This window comes from Musa acuminata, chromosome BXJ1-3 (genome assembly GCF_036884655.1).
Source record: "Musa acuminata AAA Group cultivar baxijiao chromosome BXJ1-3, Cavendish_Baxijiao_AAA, whole genome shotgun sequence".
NCBI classification, from domain to species: domain Eukaryota; kingdom Viridiplantae; phylum Streptophyta; class Magnoliopsida; order Zingiberales; family Musaceae; genus Musa; species Musa acuminata.
The window spans coordinates 36,978,304-36,999,418 of NC_088329.1; the positions used below are offsets into that span (position 1 = coordinate 36,978,304).

The 21,115-nt window shown below is 36.5% G+C and overlaps 2 protein-coding genes across 4 annotated transcripts; both read left to right on the plus strand.

Moving 5' to 3' along the window:
• Positions 1 to 772: 772 nt before the first annotated feature.
• Positions 773 to 5,867, plus strand: LOC103979366 (probable sodium/metabolite cotransporter BASS3, chloroplastic). The gene is made up of 5 exons (XM_009395489.3): positions 773 to 1,242; positions 2,513 to 2,608; positions 2,690 to 2,996; positions 3,952 to 4,199; positions 5,182 to 5,867. Exons 1-5 carry the CDS (start codon positions 842 to 844, stop codon positions 5,387 to 5,389), a joined length of 1,260 nt encoding a protein of 419 aa, XP_009393764.2. The 5' UTR covers positions 773 to 841; the 3' UTR covers positions 5,390 to 5,867.
• Positions 5,868 to 8,769: 2,902 nt separating this feature from the next.
• On the plus strand, positions 8,770 to 19,438 carry LOC135584421 (uncharacterized). 3 transcript variants are annotated; one of them, XM_065133299.1, is made up of 8 exons: positions 8,771 to 9,296; positions 12,038 to 12,129; positions 12,271 to 12,962; positions 15,209 to 15,279; positions 16,796 to 16,885; positions 16,957 to 17,154; positions 18,084 to 18,186; positions 18,994 to 19,438. In XM_065133299.1, the coding sequence occupies exons 1-7, from the start codon at positions 8,919 to 8,921 to the stop codon at positions 18,147 to 18,149; spliced, it is 1,587 nt and encodes a 528-aa protein (XP_064989371.1). In that variant the 5' UTR covers positions 8,771 to 8,918; the 3' UTR covers positions 18,150 to 18,186; positions 18,994 to 19,438. The 3 variants fall into 3 exon arrangements, with proteins under 3 accessions (XP_009393762.2, XP_064989382.1, XP_064989371.1); XM_009395487.3 differs by lacking the exon at positions 18,084 to 18,186 and having other exon boundaries at positions 8,770 to 9,296; XM_065133310.1 differs by lacking the exon at positions 18,994 to 19,438 and having other exon boundaries at positions 8,770 to 9,296; positions 18,072 to 18,186.
• The last annotated feature ends 1,677 nt before the right edge of the window (positions 19,439 to 21,115 follow it).

A 21,115-nucleotide genomic window follows, 5' to 3' on the forward strand; every position in this document is an offset into this window, starting at 1 on the left:
TGATTGTTCTATCCGATTATGAAGAAAGAAATCATACGTGAAGCTCCTCGATGATCCTTAATTATATATATCTTTGGTGGATGACATAGAATGGCAAGTTTCTAAGTTCATAGAATGGCAAGATTCTAAGTTCATATCTGTCTGTTGAATGTTTAAAGTAGGTGATGAGTTTATTTATCTTTAATCCATTCCACTTCCTTTGTTCCCGTTGGCGGTTCACCTTCAAAAGCATGTTAGAGATATGACATCAAAGACAAAAAAGCTGTCTTCTGATCCATATTGATCCGATTTTAAGTGATAAGTAATTAATTATCAATCGAAGACTTAACAGACAAAATCCAATCATATGAAATGATTGTTAATTGAGCCGTCATATCATGCTTCATTCCAAACCAAATCTATCCCAACTCCAAATGCAATAAGATTGATGAAATTTGATGCTGACAAATATCAAGTCGTTAAAAAATTATATTAAGAAACAATAAGTCGTAAAATAAATCAAAATTAAATGGGAAAAACAAAACCCCATAACTCTAAACTCTAAACCGTCCTTGCAAATATCAAGGCCAGTCTTCGAATCCTGCACGCTCGTTTCGACGCATGGCACACCTCGCACTCCCCTAGGAGGCGGGTCCTTTCTGGGTCCCAGTATCTCGGCTATTTACCACACGGGTAGACGCGGAGGGTGACGTACCACCGACTGAAGTGTCGTTCGACGCCTCCTCTCTCAACCCTCCACTTCCTTTATGGACCTCACGTATGCCTATCGAAATAGACTAAAACCCCACCGTTACTTCGTGTTTTTGATTCCGTTGGCCGATCCGCCCACCGATTCCTCGGCATGGCCGCGCTCCCAGCTTTCGCCTGCGGCTGCCTCGTCGCCGGTCCCTCTCTCCGGCGGACTCCCGGGGGTCAAGCCTCTCCGTCACCTTCGTTGGCGGTGACGGCGCCGCGTCCGTCCAGCTTCCCGACACTGAAGGCCGTCCGCGGGCGCGGGAGATGGGGGTGGGCATCGGCGTGCTCGACGTCGTTCCCGAGGCTGGGGAGGGACGGGTGGCAACGGAGGGAGGGCAGCGCCTCTCTCCTCTCCTTCGGGGCGGGCCCCGGGGAGCTCCTCGGTGGCAACGGAGGAGGCGCCGACCAGGCCGCCGGCGACCCATCCCAGGGCCTGTCGTTGCTGCTCCCCTTCGTCGTCGCCGCCACTGCAGTCGCCGCCCTCGCCAATCCCGCCACGTTCTCCTGGTGAGCTGGTTAACCCTTCTTATCTCCTTGCTTTCGGTTTTAGATGTAAGATGGTTGTTTGGGGGGGTTGTGTGTCGAAGTGTGATTAGGGTTTTAGTTCTTTCTCTGGTACTGAATGTGTTTGCGGTGGGATTTATGTGATTGCACAATTATGATCATGAAGTAAGGATTGAAGCTAAGCTGTTGATTTGCATGCACTTCTTGGATGTCAGAGTAAAGGGCTGTAAATTAAAGCCTGAAGAATGGATACATGCATCATTAAGTTTTAAGATCAACTTATTTATCTTCCTAATATTGAAACTATCTTGAGTTGTCATTTTCGAAATTATCATGGAAGGATTTCTATTCTCAATCTGGTATTGTTCTGATTGCAGAAATGTGCTGAATTTGGCTTTTGGAAAGTAAGTGCTGAGTTGCATTGATTCTCTTTATTTCTTTAATGACACATTCATGATATTCTAGTGCTGCTCCTTTCACACAGATAAAACAATTCTGGATTTAGGAAATTGTTGATCATATGAAAGGCTGATGAGGTTTCAGTATAGATTGTATTAATCATGTCCAGTTAATGGTGAAGAATCTTGATAGACTTCATATACTACCTTTGTGCTTCTTTAATGTAGTCTAAAGAGTTGTCCCTATGTGAAGTTTTCATAGATTTTTGTCATTATGAATAAAAGAATTATGTACAGTGAAGTGAATAAACAAAGTTTTATGTTTGAGACACAATGAGTGGTTAGTGTCAGTAAAATGCGGCTTTATTTATTAGTTTATGAATTAATGAACTGGATGTAGTTGGTTTACATGTTCATAAACAATAATTTAAATAGGAACTAGGAGAGTTTGATGGTATAGGTTCGCAAGGATTTACTCTTTTCTGTTCATGAGATTTAGAAAAACTAGGAATGCAAGGTTCAAATTGATCTCGTAGTCTGAATGATGTAGAGAGATTTTGTATGGGTGCAGTGATAATGGAACAATAAATAGCATGTTTGATTACTGGTAGCACCTCGTCTTTTTATTCCCACTTGGCCTGGCATAATTTTGACTAAGAACTTTTTTGATACATGAATAATTTTTCTGACAACTTGAGAATTTACTTGACATTCTACTTCAAACTCTGTATAATTTGTTGCTTTTCTTTCACTATGACTGGTTAGAAGAATTGTGGTTCCTAGATATTGGATTACAGAAAAAAAGACATGTCCGAGTCACATTTATTTATCTATTTTGAACCTGGAGACGCTGATTTCTTCTTGATCTTTGCTAGGGTTTCGAAAGAATATTATGCCCCTGCTCTGGGAGGTATTATGCTATCCATTGGTATCAGGCTATCTATTGATGATTTTGCTCTTGCCTTCAAGAGGTTCTTTTTTCTATCTCTTCCAGTTGTTCTATTCAATGAGTTACTTAAATTAGTATTTTCATTATGACTTATCTGCTGCAGACCTTTACCTTTATCTGTTGGATATATTGCACAATATGTGCTGAAGCCAGTATTAGGCCTGTTGATTGCGAAGATATTCAGAGCACCTTCTATGTTCTATGCTGGCTTTATCCTTACTTGCTGTGTTGCGGGTGCACAACTCTCAAGTTATGCTAGTTTCCTGAGCAAGGGTGATGTGGCCTTAAGCATTCTACTAACCAGCTCAACAACAATCTCTTCTGTACTTATGACACCACTTCTTACTGGCCTTCTGATTGGCTCTGTGGTCCCAGTAGATGGAGTTGCTATGTCCAAGTCCATTTTGCAGGTAAAGACAACATATTTGCAAATCATAGTATATAGTAGAATGATCTAGAAAAAAGCTTGGATCAACTATTTTCGTATATAAGAGCACTATTGATGTTGAAATGTTTCGTGCAAATTCACTGGTATAAGAAAGTGAAAAAAAGAAAAACAACCAGCTTTTGTTATGCAAAAGCCACTTCTGGTACTTACACTTGATCAGTTAAAAATCAGCATGTCTCTTTAGTATTAATGCGTTAAGTAGTATATGCAATAATGTTTGTGGTATAGGAACCAAAGGAGGTTGCAGTATTAGCAAAGATATCATAAACATGGTTTGTTTGATTTTATTGAGTTCTTTTATTGATTCTTTATCATGTGATAAAGGCCAAAATTAGATGTTCAAATTTATTGAAAGCATATAAAGTCTGTGCAATATCCAAGGGATATGAGATGATACATCGCTAGATGTCTGAGACAAGGTTGGGTTTTTGAGACCTAGGTTTTCTTATTAAACTTCTGCAATTAATCTTGTGTGTTATTTCTTTTGATGGCTTATTTAGATCTTCTTCTATCTTTGAAGAATTATCCAGTTTTATTCTCTTTCCTTGGCATAATAATGGTCACATGTGTGAAAACTTACATAGAATCGTCTGTAATAATTGCTGTGTTGAATCATCTTTAGCAAAATTTGTTCTGTGGATATGTTAAATATCTATATTGATCAAGTCTTTTTCATACATTTCTACAATAAGCCTAATGGTTTTCATCTATCTAGTTTTTACCAGCGATTACATAGTTAATATTAACATACAAAATGATTGGCATTCATGTTTTACTATTTTAAACTGTATGATCATGTAGAGGTCTAATGTTCCATGAGCTACCTTTTTGGAATCTCATTGAGGAGCAATGTGAATGTTTGATGACATGTGACTTTATTGCTTGTATGTCACTTACAGCTTATGTTGCTTTTACAGGTTGTACTTGTTCCTGTTGCTTTGGGCCTTGTTCTCAACACTTACGCAAAGGCTGTTGTGAACTTTATCCAACCTATAATGCCCTTTTTCGCGATGGTTTGCACCTCACTATGCATCGGAAGCCCCCTTGCTATTAATCGGAACCAGATCTTGTCTTCACATGGTCTCATGTTGCTTTTTCCAATATTGACATTTCATCTTGTTGCCTTTGTGTTGGGTTACTGGTTTGCCAAATTTCCATTTTTTAGGTAATTTTTTTTTCTTTGATAGTGATCAATTTTGTTCTACGCTTGTTTGTTTCTTTTTTACTCTATTGATGCATATTTGGTCTTTTTGACTGGCTTTAATTTGGAAATATTGAATTAATGGTAGTTGCTCGAGTTGCTATTGGAATTTTTATATTGTCTTATGCATCATAGTTTTCCATCTCAAAATCTTCCAATGAAGGTTGTACACAACTACATCTTACATTATAATGGAGTCATTGTTCTTAATATGGACATAATAAGATAACTTCTTGTACAACACTTTTATATTCATGACCAGAAGTTGTCTTTTTTTTTTTTTAATGTTTTTATGTGTCTAATTATTGAGTCATTAATTCTTAATTAATTTCACATTGTGTTTCCTTTTTATGCAACTCTAGTTAAAAACTGATCCTTTCTCCATAAATCATGGCTCAAAATTTTTTAAGCTAAGCTAAAGATGGTACATCAAGCATGTTCGCTCCACTATTCATGTATGGGAATATCTGCTATACTTCACATCTAGATGAATGCAACAGTTAAAAGATTATGGCTTTTGTACTATGTAAACTAGAAGGATTATAATTTGGAAATATAAGAAGTTTGAATCTGAGAAGATCTTAAATCTGGGCAGCAAATCACAGCTTCTAACATGCTTTGGAGCAAGCTCCCCCTCCCAGTACCGATCCTGTTGTGTGATTATAGACTTCCCACACATTCACCATTTACTTGATGATCACTTGTTCTCTCTTTTATTATACTAGAATTTGCCATTAGCTCAGACTTGCAATTTAAATATACTGTAGTGTAATGCTCAACACTTTTAGTTCCTTCTGTAAGCAAAAGCAACTGCTGGCATGTATGCAACTGATACATGCCTGTAAGTTGTGGTCTACTCTAGCAGCTCCTTTTGGTGTTAAAGACGCACTAAACTTCAACTGAGTTTTTTGCATTAACCTTCATCCTTATTTGTTGTTCTTTGCAGGCAAGAAGAGTCAGTTTGCAGAACGATTTCACTGTGCACAGGGATGCAGAGCTCCACCCTTGCTGGGCTTCTTGCTACACAGTTTTTGGGAAGCACTCATGCAGTTCCTGCTGCATGCTCAGTCGTTCTGATGGCCATAATGGGTTTATGTCTTGCATCATTTTGGGGAAACGGATCACGGATTAGAGACATCGCTTTGCTGATTTGACCCCAAACATGTTCAGATATCAACCCTTGAATTTCCATAGAGTGCGATCTTGACCCATTCAGAAAGTGGCACCCCTTAAGCTCTCCATATTGATCTGGAAGCAAAACAGGAAAACATGTGAACATGACTACAATATGTTGATGGTATCAGAAAGATCTCAACGTTCCAATATCTGGTTGCAAACATATGGTGGAAGCTGTCTGGCATTGTGATAGTAAAGGTGAATACTGCATGTGGTTGAGAAGCTTCACGGGAAAAGGCCATGAGGGGCTCAGTATTGGCACCACAATCTTCTTTGTAATTATCTCATGGCATATATATATATATATATATATATATATATATATATGACCAAAGCCTTGCTCAAATAGGGTTAGAAGTCCATGCTTATAGAATTTGAGATGTAACATTCTGTTGCCGATTTGGTGTTAATGTAATAGCGCAATGATCAATATTCCGACACAGTTCGCATGATTCACTTCTTTGTTTTGGATAAGGTCAAGGTGCCAACAATTTGATTCTTTAACTGAAGATATAGTGTTTCACACTGTTTCTTGGATGTGCTCAAGCTATCCAGTAATGGTCTATAACATCTCATCTCCGTGCAGCTATGGATTAACGAGTCATTGTATTTTGTTTTCTTTGCAATGATAAGTGTTAAAGATGGAATTCGGTCCCAGGATTGTTTTAACCAGTAATTGACATCTTTAAATGTTTTGGATTTTGGTGAAAGAAAAATAATTTAATTCATAAATCATATACAAATGTCAATAATTTAATATGAAATTATAATATGATAATTGAATAAGAAGCTCATATGATAGAAAATAATAATAATAATAATTTAATAAATAAAATTATGCTTTAATCATATACAATATATCGCGATAACATACACAATAACAATGATATATAGATTTCTTCCGATAATTGATGGAGGAACCTTTTAGTCGTCATGTTTAACGACTTATTAATCTTTGAAAGTAATCATTCTACCGTGGACATAGATATATTTATGGTTATCCATTCATTCATACATGTATCTATAAGAAAATATTGTGAGAGATCATGTTTATTGTATTACTTGTTACACTATGTTTATTGGTGGCTTCGCATTATGATAGACTTGTAGCTCCTTTCACATTTGTAATATGGACCACTTAGTATAATCATATAAACTACATAGTAATAATAATATTAATATCATCAATTTAATATAAAAAAAAGAAAACTAATAATTATTTCTAAATGATCTCGTCAAATAAAATTTTTAAGTATATCAAATCATAACATATGATATGAAATATTAAGCTCTCAATGGTACTCAATCAACCAAAATCCTAATTGGAATAACTTAATTGATTTGAACTAAATTCAATTAGGACTTAACGGAACCAACATCAAATCTTTATATAACCGGTTTAGAATCATCGTAGATTGGTCTAATTTAGATTTGATTAATCTCAATTAGGTCAAATAGGTTTGAACTGATCAAGTTTGTTTGGAATTACCGACTTGAATCGATTAAACTTATTTGATTCAATCAACTAACAAGCTCAAGTTACTAAAGGAAGAAGAAATTGGACTATACTTAATGGAACCAACATTGAATCTTCATATAACCAGTTTAGAATCATCATAGATCTAATTTAGATTTGATCGATCTCAATTAGGTCAAATATATTTGAACTAATCAAGTTGGTTAGAAATAACCCTAAACTAACTTCAATCGATTAAACTTGTTTGATTCAGTCAACTAACAAGCTCAAATCAATAAAGGGAGAAGAAATTAAAAAATTGGACTATATCATATAGTACTAGCCTAGATCAAACTGACCCACTTGAGCCTGGGATGGATTATGTGCGCTACATATGTCTATCCTAGATAGTAGGTTAGGTTGAGGTACAATGGGCTAGGTAGAGAGATAACGATGTATTTAATGTCAATCACATAGTTGGGCAAACTTAGTTTCATTAGCTGGGGTGAACCTTAGGCATAGGTTGTGTTATGCTTGGTTACTTGACCTAGATTATACTTGGTCATATGGGTTAGATCGTACATGATCATATTTGATGACATGAGTTAGATTATACCTAGCCACATGGGCTGAGTCATGTTTGGCTATATAGACTAAACTATATATGACAATATGAGATGGATCATGTTTAACCACATGAGTTAAATCATATCTAACTATATGAGTTGAGTTATGCTTGATTATGTGTTATGTCGTCACATAGGTTAGTCAGGCCAATCAACTTAACTAAGGTCAAACCCTAATTTGACTCCTCTTATTAAATTATATTTTATTTTTTAAAAAAATAGTTTTTAAAATTATAAATTAATAATTAACCTCAAATTTATTCTTTTCATGAATTAACTAATTTAACTTCGTGATTCCAAATTTAAACTAATTAAATCATAAAAATTCACACATAATTTCTCAAAACATAAATATGTCTAATTAAATAAATCAGAACTATTATTATATTAACTAATCATTCTAACATCATAATTCAATGATAATTATTTATTAATTATAAAATTTTAAAAAATTAAAATATTATTATATATTATATAAATTATAATAATATAATATTAAAATATTTTAAAATATAAATAAAAGTGGATTAAAAAAAATCTTATCTCTCCTCAAGATCCTCTCGTTGGGAAATATTCTCCTCGTAGCTGGTTAGGTAAGTAATAATTTAATTTTTATTTTTATTTTACTTCATAAGTATAAAGATAAAATTATAAAATTTATTTTTTATGATGAACACACAGAAATAGAATTTAATCATTTTACTTTCTAAAAATCACATCATTTGTTAGGAAATAAATAAATAAATTATTAATTGATTGATAAATTTTTTAACTTATTCATGTAATTAAGAAAAATAATTTTAATTATTCCTTTAATCATATTACACAAATAAGAAAGTTAATAATTTAAATAAAGTATCATATTATTTATGATAATTTAATTATATTAAGGAAGAAAAAAAAAACCCATCGATGATTACATGTACCGTCTTGATAATTTCATATAAGTAATGTCTCTAATGAATATTTCAGCAATATATCTATATATATATATATATATATATATATATATATATATATATATATATATATATATATATATATATATACGACACATAAATTATCTACGTCAAATATTCGTATTTATTTACCACGAATGCCATTGAGCACCGAAGAAGCGACCAGAAAGTACTTATTGCTGCTCCTTCACATGCTTTCCAGCGAGGAAACAGACAAACCAGAAGCCATCTCCGCCTGTCTCCCAATTCCATCGAACTCAGAGGCCACGCAACCCCCATCTTATTATTATTATTATTATTATTATTATTATTATCATCATCGCTGTTGATTGAGTTAATGAACCAACGGGTTGCGAAGCTGCCCCCCTTCTCCCTTCTTCGTTTGCGAGTCATCCCTCAGATCGCATTAGAGTAGAATCGGAGCGCGCCCCTCTTCCTGACGCCTCGATTGAAGTGGAGGAGATCGATGGAGAAGGACGGGAGCGGTGGGTGCCCGGCGATGGCGTTCCGGTACAACGGGACGCTATGCGCGTGCGAGCCGGGGCGGTACCTGGTGAACGGGAGCTGCGCGCTGTTCGAGACGGGCGGCGGGTGGGTGGTGAGCTCCGGGGTGTCGTCCGCGCCACCCACCTTCCTCACCACCGTGCTACCCGTCGACTCCATCAAGCGCTTCACGCAGTCGCAGGCCGTGCTGCTCGAGGTCACCCTCGGCGCGCTACTCGTCTGGCTCGCCTTCTGCCTCGCGCTGCGCTTCACCCGGGTGGACGGCGGTCGCTGCCTCTGGTTCCGCCTCCGCTGGTGGATCAGCCGCTCCGACATGTTCTACGACACCAACCATTGGTTGGTCAGTATTTTTCCCCCTCCTTTCGGACCTCAAATTTTAGGTCGGCAATGTCGGATTCGTATTTATTACCTACCTTTTGAATATAATGATTTCGTGTCCGGTAATATGATGAGGTTAGACGTGTTCGGGAGTAAGATGGTTTGGCTTTGTTTGATTGACACCTACATATTTGGTTCCTTGCTTGCCTCGACATCATTGATGCCAGTCATACGATAGAAATGGCCTGTCTCCTTCTCAGTGGAAGGTGAGAAGATAAAGGTTGACCAAAAGTGCAAGGTGATTGCAAATGAAAATAAATTAGTTCAGCTCATGAGCTGCAAGTAAATTACCATCACAGTCTTGGTGCGTATAATTTGCTTTTCCCATGACAGTGTTTGGTAACTTCGTTAACTCCATGTGTACAGGGGCAACTGTATATGAAGTCGCATGGTAACTCCAGTCCATGGTTGCCCGTTGTGGAACCTTTTTGAGGTTGAGGTGCAATGGCACTGAAAGGTGAGCTAAATTGCAGTGGGGAGGACAGACCCAATAGGTCTTGATGGAAAAAGAAAAAGAAAACTGAAAAAGAGTAGTGTGATCTTAGGATTATCACAGGGTATAGCCTAGCAATGTGGAATCATTGAAAAGGTGCATTGTGACCTGACACAAATAGTTGGGATTAAGAGGCTTGTTGTTACCATTGTTGCATTGCAGTATGTTTCTATCCTTTGAATAGCTCAAGTGGTCCTAATTATCATCATTGGCCATCCCCATGATTTTATGACTCGTCTGATAAATCCAGTTTAACTTCTGAAAAAGGCTATTTTCAAGGTCCCTTCTTCTAGGAACCTGGTTCAACAGAATTTACAAGACATTTAAAAATATTTGTATTATGTGGGTTTGGGCATACAAAAATACTAGGTATGAATTACTTGGTTAACATTAGATTGGTCAAACTAGACTGGGTTCTGGTACCATGTTATATATTATATATTTATGAAAATGTAGTATATTTAAGTATGCTCTATATGCTTCACAAAAAACATGAGTCATGATAGGTTGGATATAAGTTGATAAAAAGATAGGCAAATTGAGTACATATTATTATTTTGTTACGGAAAATCCAATGTGGGTTGTCTTGGGAATTGTGGGTTATTATTTTAATAGCTATGATATCTGAGAATCTGGTTTGTAGTTAAGGTATGAGTTTGATAGTTTGACAATATGACCAAGTGGTGACTGAACCAAACTTGATGCTGAAAGAGCACCTGTCTTTTCATTGTGAAATCTTTCCTCTCTAGCCTATTGATACACTTCAAACTTTCAGAGTGGGTGGATAATGCAATATACATTATAATGTTACAATTTTCTATGGAAGGTGGGAATATGTAATGAAGGCTGGTGTTGGATTCTTGGTCGACAGTTCACAATATTAAGGATTGGGGGGTCCAAGGGAACTTACCTAGAATTGGGGTTCAACAATTCACAATATGGCTTTGTTAGAAAAATGATGGTGGGAACTCATGGGCAAGAGATCTCATGGAACAATCTGGTACTGAGTAAACATCTAACTAGGAAATTTCTTGGTACAACTAAGCAAGATGAAACCCATTCATGCCACTTCAGACAGGAAACGTCAATTATGGCATTAAAATATAGAGTAAATTTTTTACTTAAAATAGCTATCACAACTAACTATAGATTTGCATGGAATTTCCTTTTCACTTGCATGTGGAGGGAGATCTACTAGACTAGAAACACCAGGATCTTCCGGAGTATTAGCAGTAGAATGAGAAATTTTATTATTATTATTTTTTAGAAAAAATTATATTTCGAAGAATAAGCTTAAGCAATTCAGAACCTTTTATAATGTACTATACTGCTCATAAGAAGTGTATGTCAAGTGTAACTTTCCTTTCCAACTTCCTGTTGCTACTCTCCCCCTACTTCTTATTTCATTGTTTTAACAAAGTATGCTGGTAGCCACCACTTTATCTTTGCATTAAAACTTTTTGTTTAATATTTTCTGTATGCATTTGAATTATATGATTGATTGTTATGTTTCATTAAGTTTCAGATATAATAATTGTACATTGTCCAATTTGCACTTAACGTATCTTTATGTACTAAATACTGTGTCCATAGAGTTTGACAATTTCTCAACACACTAGCAAACAAACTATATGCCATGTCAACAAATACTAATGTTTAAACTTTAAACCAAGGTTTCAAATACTGGTTTGACCAGGATGTATCAATTGGTTTTCTGGTTTGACCAAGTACTGGTATGGATCATATAGGTTGGCTCAGTACAGTGTTATTGTACCTGTTCAACTGATTGCCGTAATCAGTATCAGTCTGAAAATTAAAATCTAGATATCCTTTCACTAGTGTGCCAAGGTGTATCATACCACATGATATGTACTAGCTTGATGGATTTGTGGGATAGTACCAATTGGTAGTTGATTCCTTTCTTCATAGAATTTCTGTGAAAGTCCTTTCTGATACTTTCTTCATAGGCATTAGTGTGTAAACTTTTACATCTTGGCATATTATTTATACAAATAGAGATATACGTTATCTTCATTATTTTCCTTACATTGTAGTATTGCTGCTGATTGCCTGGAATTCTTAAATTCTGCTTGCCGATAGCTGAACTTGTGCACTTCTAATTGCAATTTAATACACAACAAAGTGACATAACATGCACTTAGGAAGATGGTTTATGTAATGTGGCTTTTGTTTGTTACTTTCTGATACAGGATGACAACAAGGCAGTGATAAAGAGGAAAACAGAGCTGGGTGGAACATTTTCTGTAGCAAGCTCAATACTTTTTGTTGGTCTATTGTCAGCGTAAGTGTGGATGCCTTCCTCTACTTGAAAATGTCAAGTTCATTAAAGGATTGATAATTTGGTCAATCATGTTTAATTTATTCATGCAAAATTTTATCCTTGTTAGCAACATTGTAAGGTGAAAAAGCTCTCTTGTGACAGGTTGCTGTATCAGATTATTACAAAGAGGAGCATTGAAGTGCATAGAGTCCGACCTGCGAATGCTCCAGATTTACTTTCATTTGTCAATGACTTGGAATTTAGTATAACCACTATTTCTAGCATGAGCTGTTCTCATTTACGTGGCCCTGATTCGCTGGTGATTGGAACTCCGGGCTCTATTGACTATAGAGTTTTTCCTTTGTCAACTTATGTTGAATATAATTGCCAAAACACTAGCAGTGGCCCTATCATATCTCTTAGGTGCAACAGCTGTCAGATTCCTCGAAGAAATCATTATATTTCATGGCAGTTTGTTGACCTCCGAAATGATCCTGCTACTGCTGTTGGCTTCCGGTTCAACCTTTCAGCAAAGGACCATGCTAATAATAGGCATGTTAGCTTCGTTAGCGGTACAGTGAAACCAAATACCTATACAGATGATACGCCCAAAACCTTCAGAGGGTCAGATGTCAACGTATTGAAAATCCATTTGTTTCCCCAAGCATATAACAATTTGAACCTCATACAACCTCTATTTCATGACTTTATCCCTGGAACATTTTTTTCTAAGTCTAGTGACCTCCAAGACTCCCTTCAAGTTTCCAAGGATGGTTTAGTCAACACCACGCTGTACATAAGTTATCTTTCTGATTACATCGTCGAGATTGACAAGGAAAACATGATTGGAATTGGTAAGATAATTATTTTTTGTGTATAGTTTTAACTGTTCTTCTGATTAAATTATCCATGCATATTTTTGAACACCCCTATCTTGTTCAATCCTATTGAAAACTGACCAGTTCCAAATATAAAGTAAATCATTCTATTGGTTATGTAGATTGATATAGGTCATCACTATGGTGGAGTCTGAGGTTTTATATTGCCCTTTATTATGATGGAATCAGTGTTTTTAAAAACGTTAGGTGCTAAGGTCCCAAAACGCATGAGGCGCTAAGCACTCTAGAATATTAAAATCTAAAAATATATATATTACCATTGATAAATAAGATCTTAAAAATAAAAATGATACATCAATTTGAAATCATATAAAATACCAAATTGCATTGTTTATCTTCTAATAACAAAAATTTTAAAACATTGAAAACTGACCAGTTCCAAATATAAAGTAAATCATTCTATTGGTTATGTAGATTGATATAGGTCATCACTATGGTGGAGTCTGAGGTTTTATATTGCCCTTTATTATGATGGAATCAGTGTTTTTAAAAACGTTAGGTGCTAAGGTCCCAAAACGCATGAGGCGCTAAGCACTCTAGAATATTAAAATCTAAAAATATATATATTACCATTGATAAATAAGATCTTAAAAATAAAAATGATACATCAATTTGAAATCATATAAAATACCAAATTGCATTGTTTATCTTCTAATAACAAAAATTTTAAAACAATGAAGTTTAACGCCAAATTCGATGAAATATGCTAAATAGGGTTTCGTTGATGGAGACCATGCTAAATAGTGTTTTCAATATGGTGCTAAACATTTCTAACTCCTAATAGAGTAATAGTGCACCACCTCAATATGATGCAACAAGTTAATCAAAATAAGAAAGAACGAACTAAAAAAAGAAGCACCCGACGGTTGTGGAGGAAGGTGGGGGAAGGAGAGGGCGGCGGACGAAGCTGCGGAAGGCGACAGTGGTGGCGGACGGAGTTGTGGACGAATGCAACCGTGGCAGATGAAGCTGTGGACGAAGGCGACAATGGTGGCGAAAGCTATAGTGACGGACGAAGGTAGTGGCAATAGACGTAGGCGTTTGCTTTCAGAGTTGTCTCATTGGGTTGGGCACGAGATAGGAGAGGGGGCGTTGGGGGGTTGTCATGGGGTACGTTAGTTGGTTCAGTGGAACCATGTTGCTCATTCAATTGAACCATGCTTGAAGCTGACCAAACTTTGCTTGGGCACTCGCTTAAGGTGCCCTGTGCTTAAGCTCAGGTGAGTGCCCGAGTGGCGCTTCATTGAAACGTTTTGCCTCGACATTTTGCTAGGTGCTCGCGCCTCGCCCGAGTGCCTTCTGAAAACACTAGGTGAAATTATTCAACATACACTATGCACTTTGTTCCCAACCCCCACATTGGAGGAAGTCTCATGCACTAGTTACACCTTTTTTATATTGTGCACTTTGTGAATAGAAGAACTTGCAAACTGGTCTCCTGGCGGCTTGCATGGTAACTCAGTGATCCTTGAAGTTATATGTATTAAATGTTTGTGTTTGACATGCACCATGCTAGCTACTTTGACTGTTCTATGCACATTGTGTTGATAGATAGTAAAATTTTTTACAAGGATTGCAATTTTGGGAACCAGACCCATGCCGATTGCCAACTGAACTGGAATGGGTCCAGTACTAGCTAGCATACATACACACTAGTATGCCGGTATATACCACAATGCTAGAAGGAGAGTGGAGGAAAATAAGAGGAAAAGGAGAGTAAGAGGAGGAGGTGGAGGTAAAGAAGGAGGACGAGGAAGAGGGGAGGAGGCCGAGAGTTGGTAAAGAAGTACCTGATATCACAAAATTATTTTTTCCAAGGTTGGTATACCATCGGGTATATTGATACTGTTAGTTTGACCGATTGCCAAAATCAGTGTCGGACGGAGTTTATTTAGGTTCTTGATTGAAAGAACTCGTACTGTAATTTTCCACAGGAACAATGCAACAATTTCAGGGTAATGGTTCTTGAATTGCTGAATGCAGGAAATTACATAAATTTGTAACAACAAGGAGCAATCTTCTGTTGTTAACTTTTCCTAAATATTAATTTACTTGGTTCATTTGATGGAGGAACAGATCCTTTATTCTTTTTTACATGGCCCATGGATTTCTTTCTTAATTTTTGTGGTTTTATGTTCAATCTTTTGATCAAAATTATATGTTCTGCACAGTTATGAGTTCTGTTTGTTCATTATTTGCAGTGGGGTTCCTTGCGGATGTTGGAGGTCTTTTCACTTTTAGCCTTGCAATTTTCCTTTGGTTCTTGATTCAGGTAATTTCATTTATGATTCACATTCTTTTGTTATAACAGCATACGTTTACATCATCTACTGTCTATCGTGTAAATTTTAGCTTATATTTTTAAGCTCCTTGAATGATTTTATTGGGGTCTTGTGTAAATAAGCCATGTAGGTAAACCTTGAAGATGTCAAAGTAATCCATATTTTAAGTCTAACTGGAGTTGTGAATCTTGTCTTGGGCATAAGCCCTAGTGGCATAAACGCTAGTTCATTGGATGTACCATACTCAATTCTGTAAATGTGATATGTTGGAAAAAAAATTTCTTTAGTTAAGCCAAAGAGATTAGGTGCTTGTACAATATAATATTTGTGATACAGATACAACCGCCATTTTTCTCGGTGAACTATTTGGACCACTCTGTCCAAGTACATTTTTGGGTAGTATGTCATTGGCTTGATGCCCGTTATGGTATCTAGATATATTGAATAATTTTGCTTCCTGGATTCTACATATGAACTAATAATAGTGTGTGTACAAGTTTCTAGAAATGATGTGTTACATGTACATATTCCCTTACTGTTTTGTTCACCTAAATCATATGACATATTTCTGTTTATAATTTTTCACCTAAAGTACATTACCATTTGGTCTGAGCCTCTGAGCATCTATTATTTATGATTCTTTTCTAATACTGACAAGTGATGACAATGACCAAGTTGGTGAACTAAATGAACAAACATGTCTCTTGGTCCTCAAATTGAGATTTCTTGCATCTTAATTCTTATGCGTGCTTGATTGAATAAGAAGCTATCAGGTATACATAGCAAATAGCATTGGTACCTCCTGTTCTGCAACTATTTTGGTCATGAAATGGTTTGTACTTGGCCCTAGGTGATATGCCTGGTACATTTTGAATATCAATCCTCGGTCTGGAGTTTAATAGGTTCGAAGTATAACCTCGTGTATAATAGGTTCTGAAATCTTGTTTCTGTGTGTGAGATCATGTGACTCTTTTCCACATTGAGTGTAACTCAGTTTTCACTCTTAGAATTATTTGATTGAATACATTTTTAATTTTACCTACTAGATGTGTGCAATGTGCATCAATTATGTGTTTTGCAGTATATCATAATTTGTGGATCACACCTTTTTCCCTTTTTCAAAGTTTCAAACTAGGGTGAGATGTGTCATATATCATTGTTGTTGCACACAGATAATACAGTAAGAACTCTGAGCACATGTGTTGATTCTTTCCCATGATGTTACAATGGCTATTGCTGGTTAAATAACAGCATCTATGTGGACGTTGCTTTTGATATTTATTCAGGAGCTTTATTGAGCTTGTTACGGAGGTAATTGTGTATATGCTATTTGTAGTCATTATTAGTTATCTTGCACAATCCTTCACTCTAGACCATTGGAACTTTTCATCCACTGTTGCATGTATCAGGTTTTTGTGACAGCTTATCCTTTGTACTACTCTTATATGATAGTTTCTGGTCAATTTAGCTACCTGCCAACATCTTGCACTTCATTCTATGTCACAGTGTGAGGCTAGAATCAAGAAACTTCGCTACGAGGATACTGCAATGAGAAATATCCTTAGACAAAGACGTGCACAAAAGAATTGGGATAAGGTATATCAGCAGATTAAAGTTGCAGATATAGATCTTGCAGTATACCTAACATTTGTTTTATACTTAACCAGCTGAGGAAATTTGTTATGTACACATGGGGTCCAAGCAACTTGGTTGAGGATAACAATAAATCTAGAAGGCGTGGCACCTTGATGATTGAATCTATCCATGGAATTCAAGCATTCCAAAGTAAAAAGCAGCCAAGTAGGCATAATTCCACACACCTTGACACTGCAAAAGGAAATTCTCCACATTCAAAGAGTAGACAGGTAAGGGATCTTTTGTTCCAAATCCTGCTAATGAAATGCTGTTCATTGTAATTTCCACTCAAATACTTGATATTAGAGTTAAAGATCTCAACTTTATTTATTTATCATACTAACTCAATTATGTACTTGTTTATCGTAGTATATATCTTTGTAATTAGTTATTTCTAACCAATATTATTACTTTACAATTAGTATATTGTTCATTTGTCGCTGTATATTGAATACTCTATATTAGATAATTAATGCATTAATATGTTATTGTATGATTATTTATAATTAGTTATGATATTACAACGTTATATATGTTATAGGTTATGTTTTATTACACAAACCTTTGTATCTAATAATGTCTGAGATCAAGGTCTGCCATACCGAGCCATACCGCTCGGTATGGGCGGTACGTACCGGTCCGATAGGTTGTCGGTACACGGACCGATTGTTATCGGTCCGAGAGTACTGTAGACTGTAGCAGTATACTGTAGTACTGTAGCACTGTAGCAGTGCTACAGTACTCGGTACACCTGGGTGTACCGCTCAGTATACCGTAACGTACCGGTACCGAGCCCAGGTCGAAATACCAGTATGGTACGGTATTGCTAACCTTGTCTGAGATAATAGACATTATTGTATCAATATGTTATGTCAAAATATTTTTATATTATGATTATGGCAATTATGATCACCAGTACCTCTTTTAGAAGTTTGATTCCAATTCTGGAGTCCATGAAGCAAATTTCAGCAATTTGGCCAAGATTCTGAATCCAATAAATTTCAGTTTTAAATCTGATAATGAAGTAGATCATCAACTGAACATGAAACATATATGACTATGGAACATGTTGGAATTTAACTGTCTCTACTTTGCTTGTTTGTAATTTAGTAATTTTTTTTATTATCATTCTTCTCAACTTCTGAAGGTCTTTGAATAGGAGAAGCATGACATTGAGGAGGAAGAGGAAACTCGACAACGCAATATATCAGAAATTTCACAGTAATTTGGTACTGATGACAGATTGCTTTGACCTGACCATGGTAAGCATCTGTCAGGACCTAGATTGGATCTTAATTTCCAGCCATAAATTTTTTCTAAAGTCTACCATTGACTATTTTAATTTAGAGGTTTACCTTATGGCTAATCACTTATAATTGAGGAAACACTTGGATAACAATAATGATGAGCTGTAGTCTGTTAAACCTATAGAAATTTAGCTCTTCATATTCACACTTCCAAGCACTTCAACATTTTCATCACTAATAGCCTACTAATGATTGCATCATCCTCACCATTCCTCCCGTAAAAATTATGAAAAGACAAGAAAGTAGCAAGAATTAAAAAAAAAGTTGTTTGGACTGGAATGTGAATTGGTGAAGTTTAGCATTGTTGTGAATTTGTGATTATACCTTGCCACTTGGTTGGCAAGAGTTTGAGTCATGCTTCTATACTAATTGGGGAAAATGTATGTTGGTTATATCCAGATCTCGTATTGCCTGGAGCCTTATGCTGACTTATGATCATTCCTTTCCAGTGTCATTCAACAGTACAAGTTTCGGCATTCCTGTTTGGTTTAGTCTTGGATCAGAATGAAGAATGGTCTATAGAGTCCGTATCATTTCTGTTTGTTTTGTTTTAAGCTATATAGAAGGAAGCAAACTACCTAGCTGTTTACTGCCTCCTCATACTTGCCTTATTCTCCCAACTTGTTATCTATTCTTAGTATTCCTGCTTTAGTCAAAACTCAAATATTAAGGATACTTTTAACTGCTGCTTCAGTCATTCTAACGCTCCATGACAACCATTGGAAAAAGATGCAAGCTAATATGTGAGATGATGTGAACCAGGTGCAGTTAAGCCAGTGTTTAAGGATGACCGTTGTGAAGTCCCTATTTGGTACGTGAAGCATATATGTCCAAGGGAGATGGCAACACAGGCTTGTGGGTGCTCAGTATTCTCCATCAACTTATTCTGTTTTATGTGCACAAGAGATCTCTTGACCAGAACAAAACTGAGGTAAGCTATCACTCCAGAAGTTGCCATCGGTGTGTATTCATGCGTGTAACATGTTTTTGGAGAAGCAAGCAATGATGATACAGGGATTGATGTTGTTCGAAAAAAGAAGATATTCATTGTATCGATTCATTTTTGCATGTATTGGAGTGTTATATATTCATGTGTGTAACATGTTTTTGGAGAAGCAAGCAATAATGATCCAGGGATTGATGTTGTTCGAAAAAAGAAGATATTCATTGTATCGATTCATTTTTGCATGTATTGTAGTGTTGTATATTCATGTGTGTAACATGTTTTTGGAGAAGCAAGCAATAATGATCCAGGGATTGATGTTGTTCGAAAAAAGATATTCATTTTTGCATGTACTGACTGTAGTGTTGTATGAATATCCATTGAATTGATTGTTGTATATTCACAACATCCGAATGTATCACAAGTATGCACGATTTCATTGTTGTATCATGCAGTAGTTGCTTTCCTCTAAGAATTAGTGGAAGCCAAGAACAAGATAATATCCCAGCTGATAAGCTTTACTTTCCTGTGAGAATTAGTGGCATTCCCAGAAAGGTTCTTAAGAGATTTTTACAGTACTATCGATGATCTTCACATGTATTAAGAATTTAATTAAGATATGGGTAGGAATAAAATGAATAATTGAACCCCCCAAAAAAGTCAATATTATTTATGTGACCTTCTCATATACCTAAAAGTTAAATATAATTTTTTTAAAAAATATTTTATTTTATAAATGATAAGTGGTGAAGACAAGATTCTGAGTTCGAGATTTTTATTAACTAAGCTAGTTGTTGATAAGAAGTCAATTAAATGTAGTGTTTTATCTATTTATCAATTTCACTAATCTAAAGTTGAGGTGAACTTTGTTAGATTATGACAATATCTTAGGATAAAAACTTTTCTTCATTGATCCTTTGTTAAAAAAATAAAATAAAATAAAATAAAATGTCAACGCGCTATGCATTTAAGATCTGGACCATAGTGAGAGTATACTGTCACGGATGGTCGGCGCGCACCCGCAACAACTTCTTTCGATGAATAGTTCGTCGCTTTTGTTTATATGTATAGATGCTTGGCAGTATATTTTGCCTTAGTTTTGTGTTCTTTTGCTTGTAAAAACAAGTTCAAATAGATTGTAGCTCTATAGTGCGACCACTCGCCGTACCGAGCAAAACAACCCACAATGGTTCTATTTTTGCGTGCCACGGGCTGTTTTCTACAGTCCGCTGTCGCACGCGAAATGTCAGTCATCTCAGCACCCTGGAACCACCCGGGTGGCACCATGGGAGATGGGGCTTCGGTATAGTGTCAGGCATTGAACAATCTTCACAAGTTCGCACGTTTTCTTGACGGGAAGTTGTCTTTGCGCTCGGCACCCGGTGAGCAGCTATTTGTGGACTTGCGGCTGTTCGTTCAACCTTCTAAAGTCCTTGTTTTTCTCCTTTCTCTATTATTCTCATGTACTTAAGGTGCTCGCTAAATTGCTTGTAAAGCTTCTCTCTTCGCAAGACGTCGGGACTTGTCCATCGCTCATTCTTCGAACTAATCAACTCTCTTTCACAGGTCCTTCAGGACTTGAGTGAGGTTGCAAATTGGTTGACTATTGTGAATGCATATCGCAAGGGCGTGTCAAGACTTAGGCAATCCCAGCTAAGTCCAAGAAGTTGGTGCACGGGTGCTTCACAACTTAGGCAATGCAAGCTAAGTTCAAATCTTGGCCACAAAGGTGTCTCACGACTTAGGCAATTCCAGCTATCTGTGACATTGTGGTATCAGAGCCAGCAAGCAATTCGAGCAAGCAGTGAAGGAACTTTGCAATTTCACCATGGCAAAACATCGTGGCGAATCAAGCAAGGCGGGGCAAGCCGGACCTTTGCCCCAAGCAGCCGCAGGCGGGCTGCAAGTGCAAACTCGCTCTCATGTCATTGGAGCCACTTT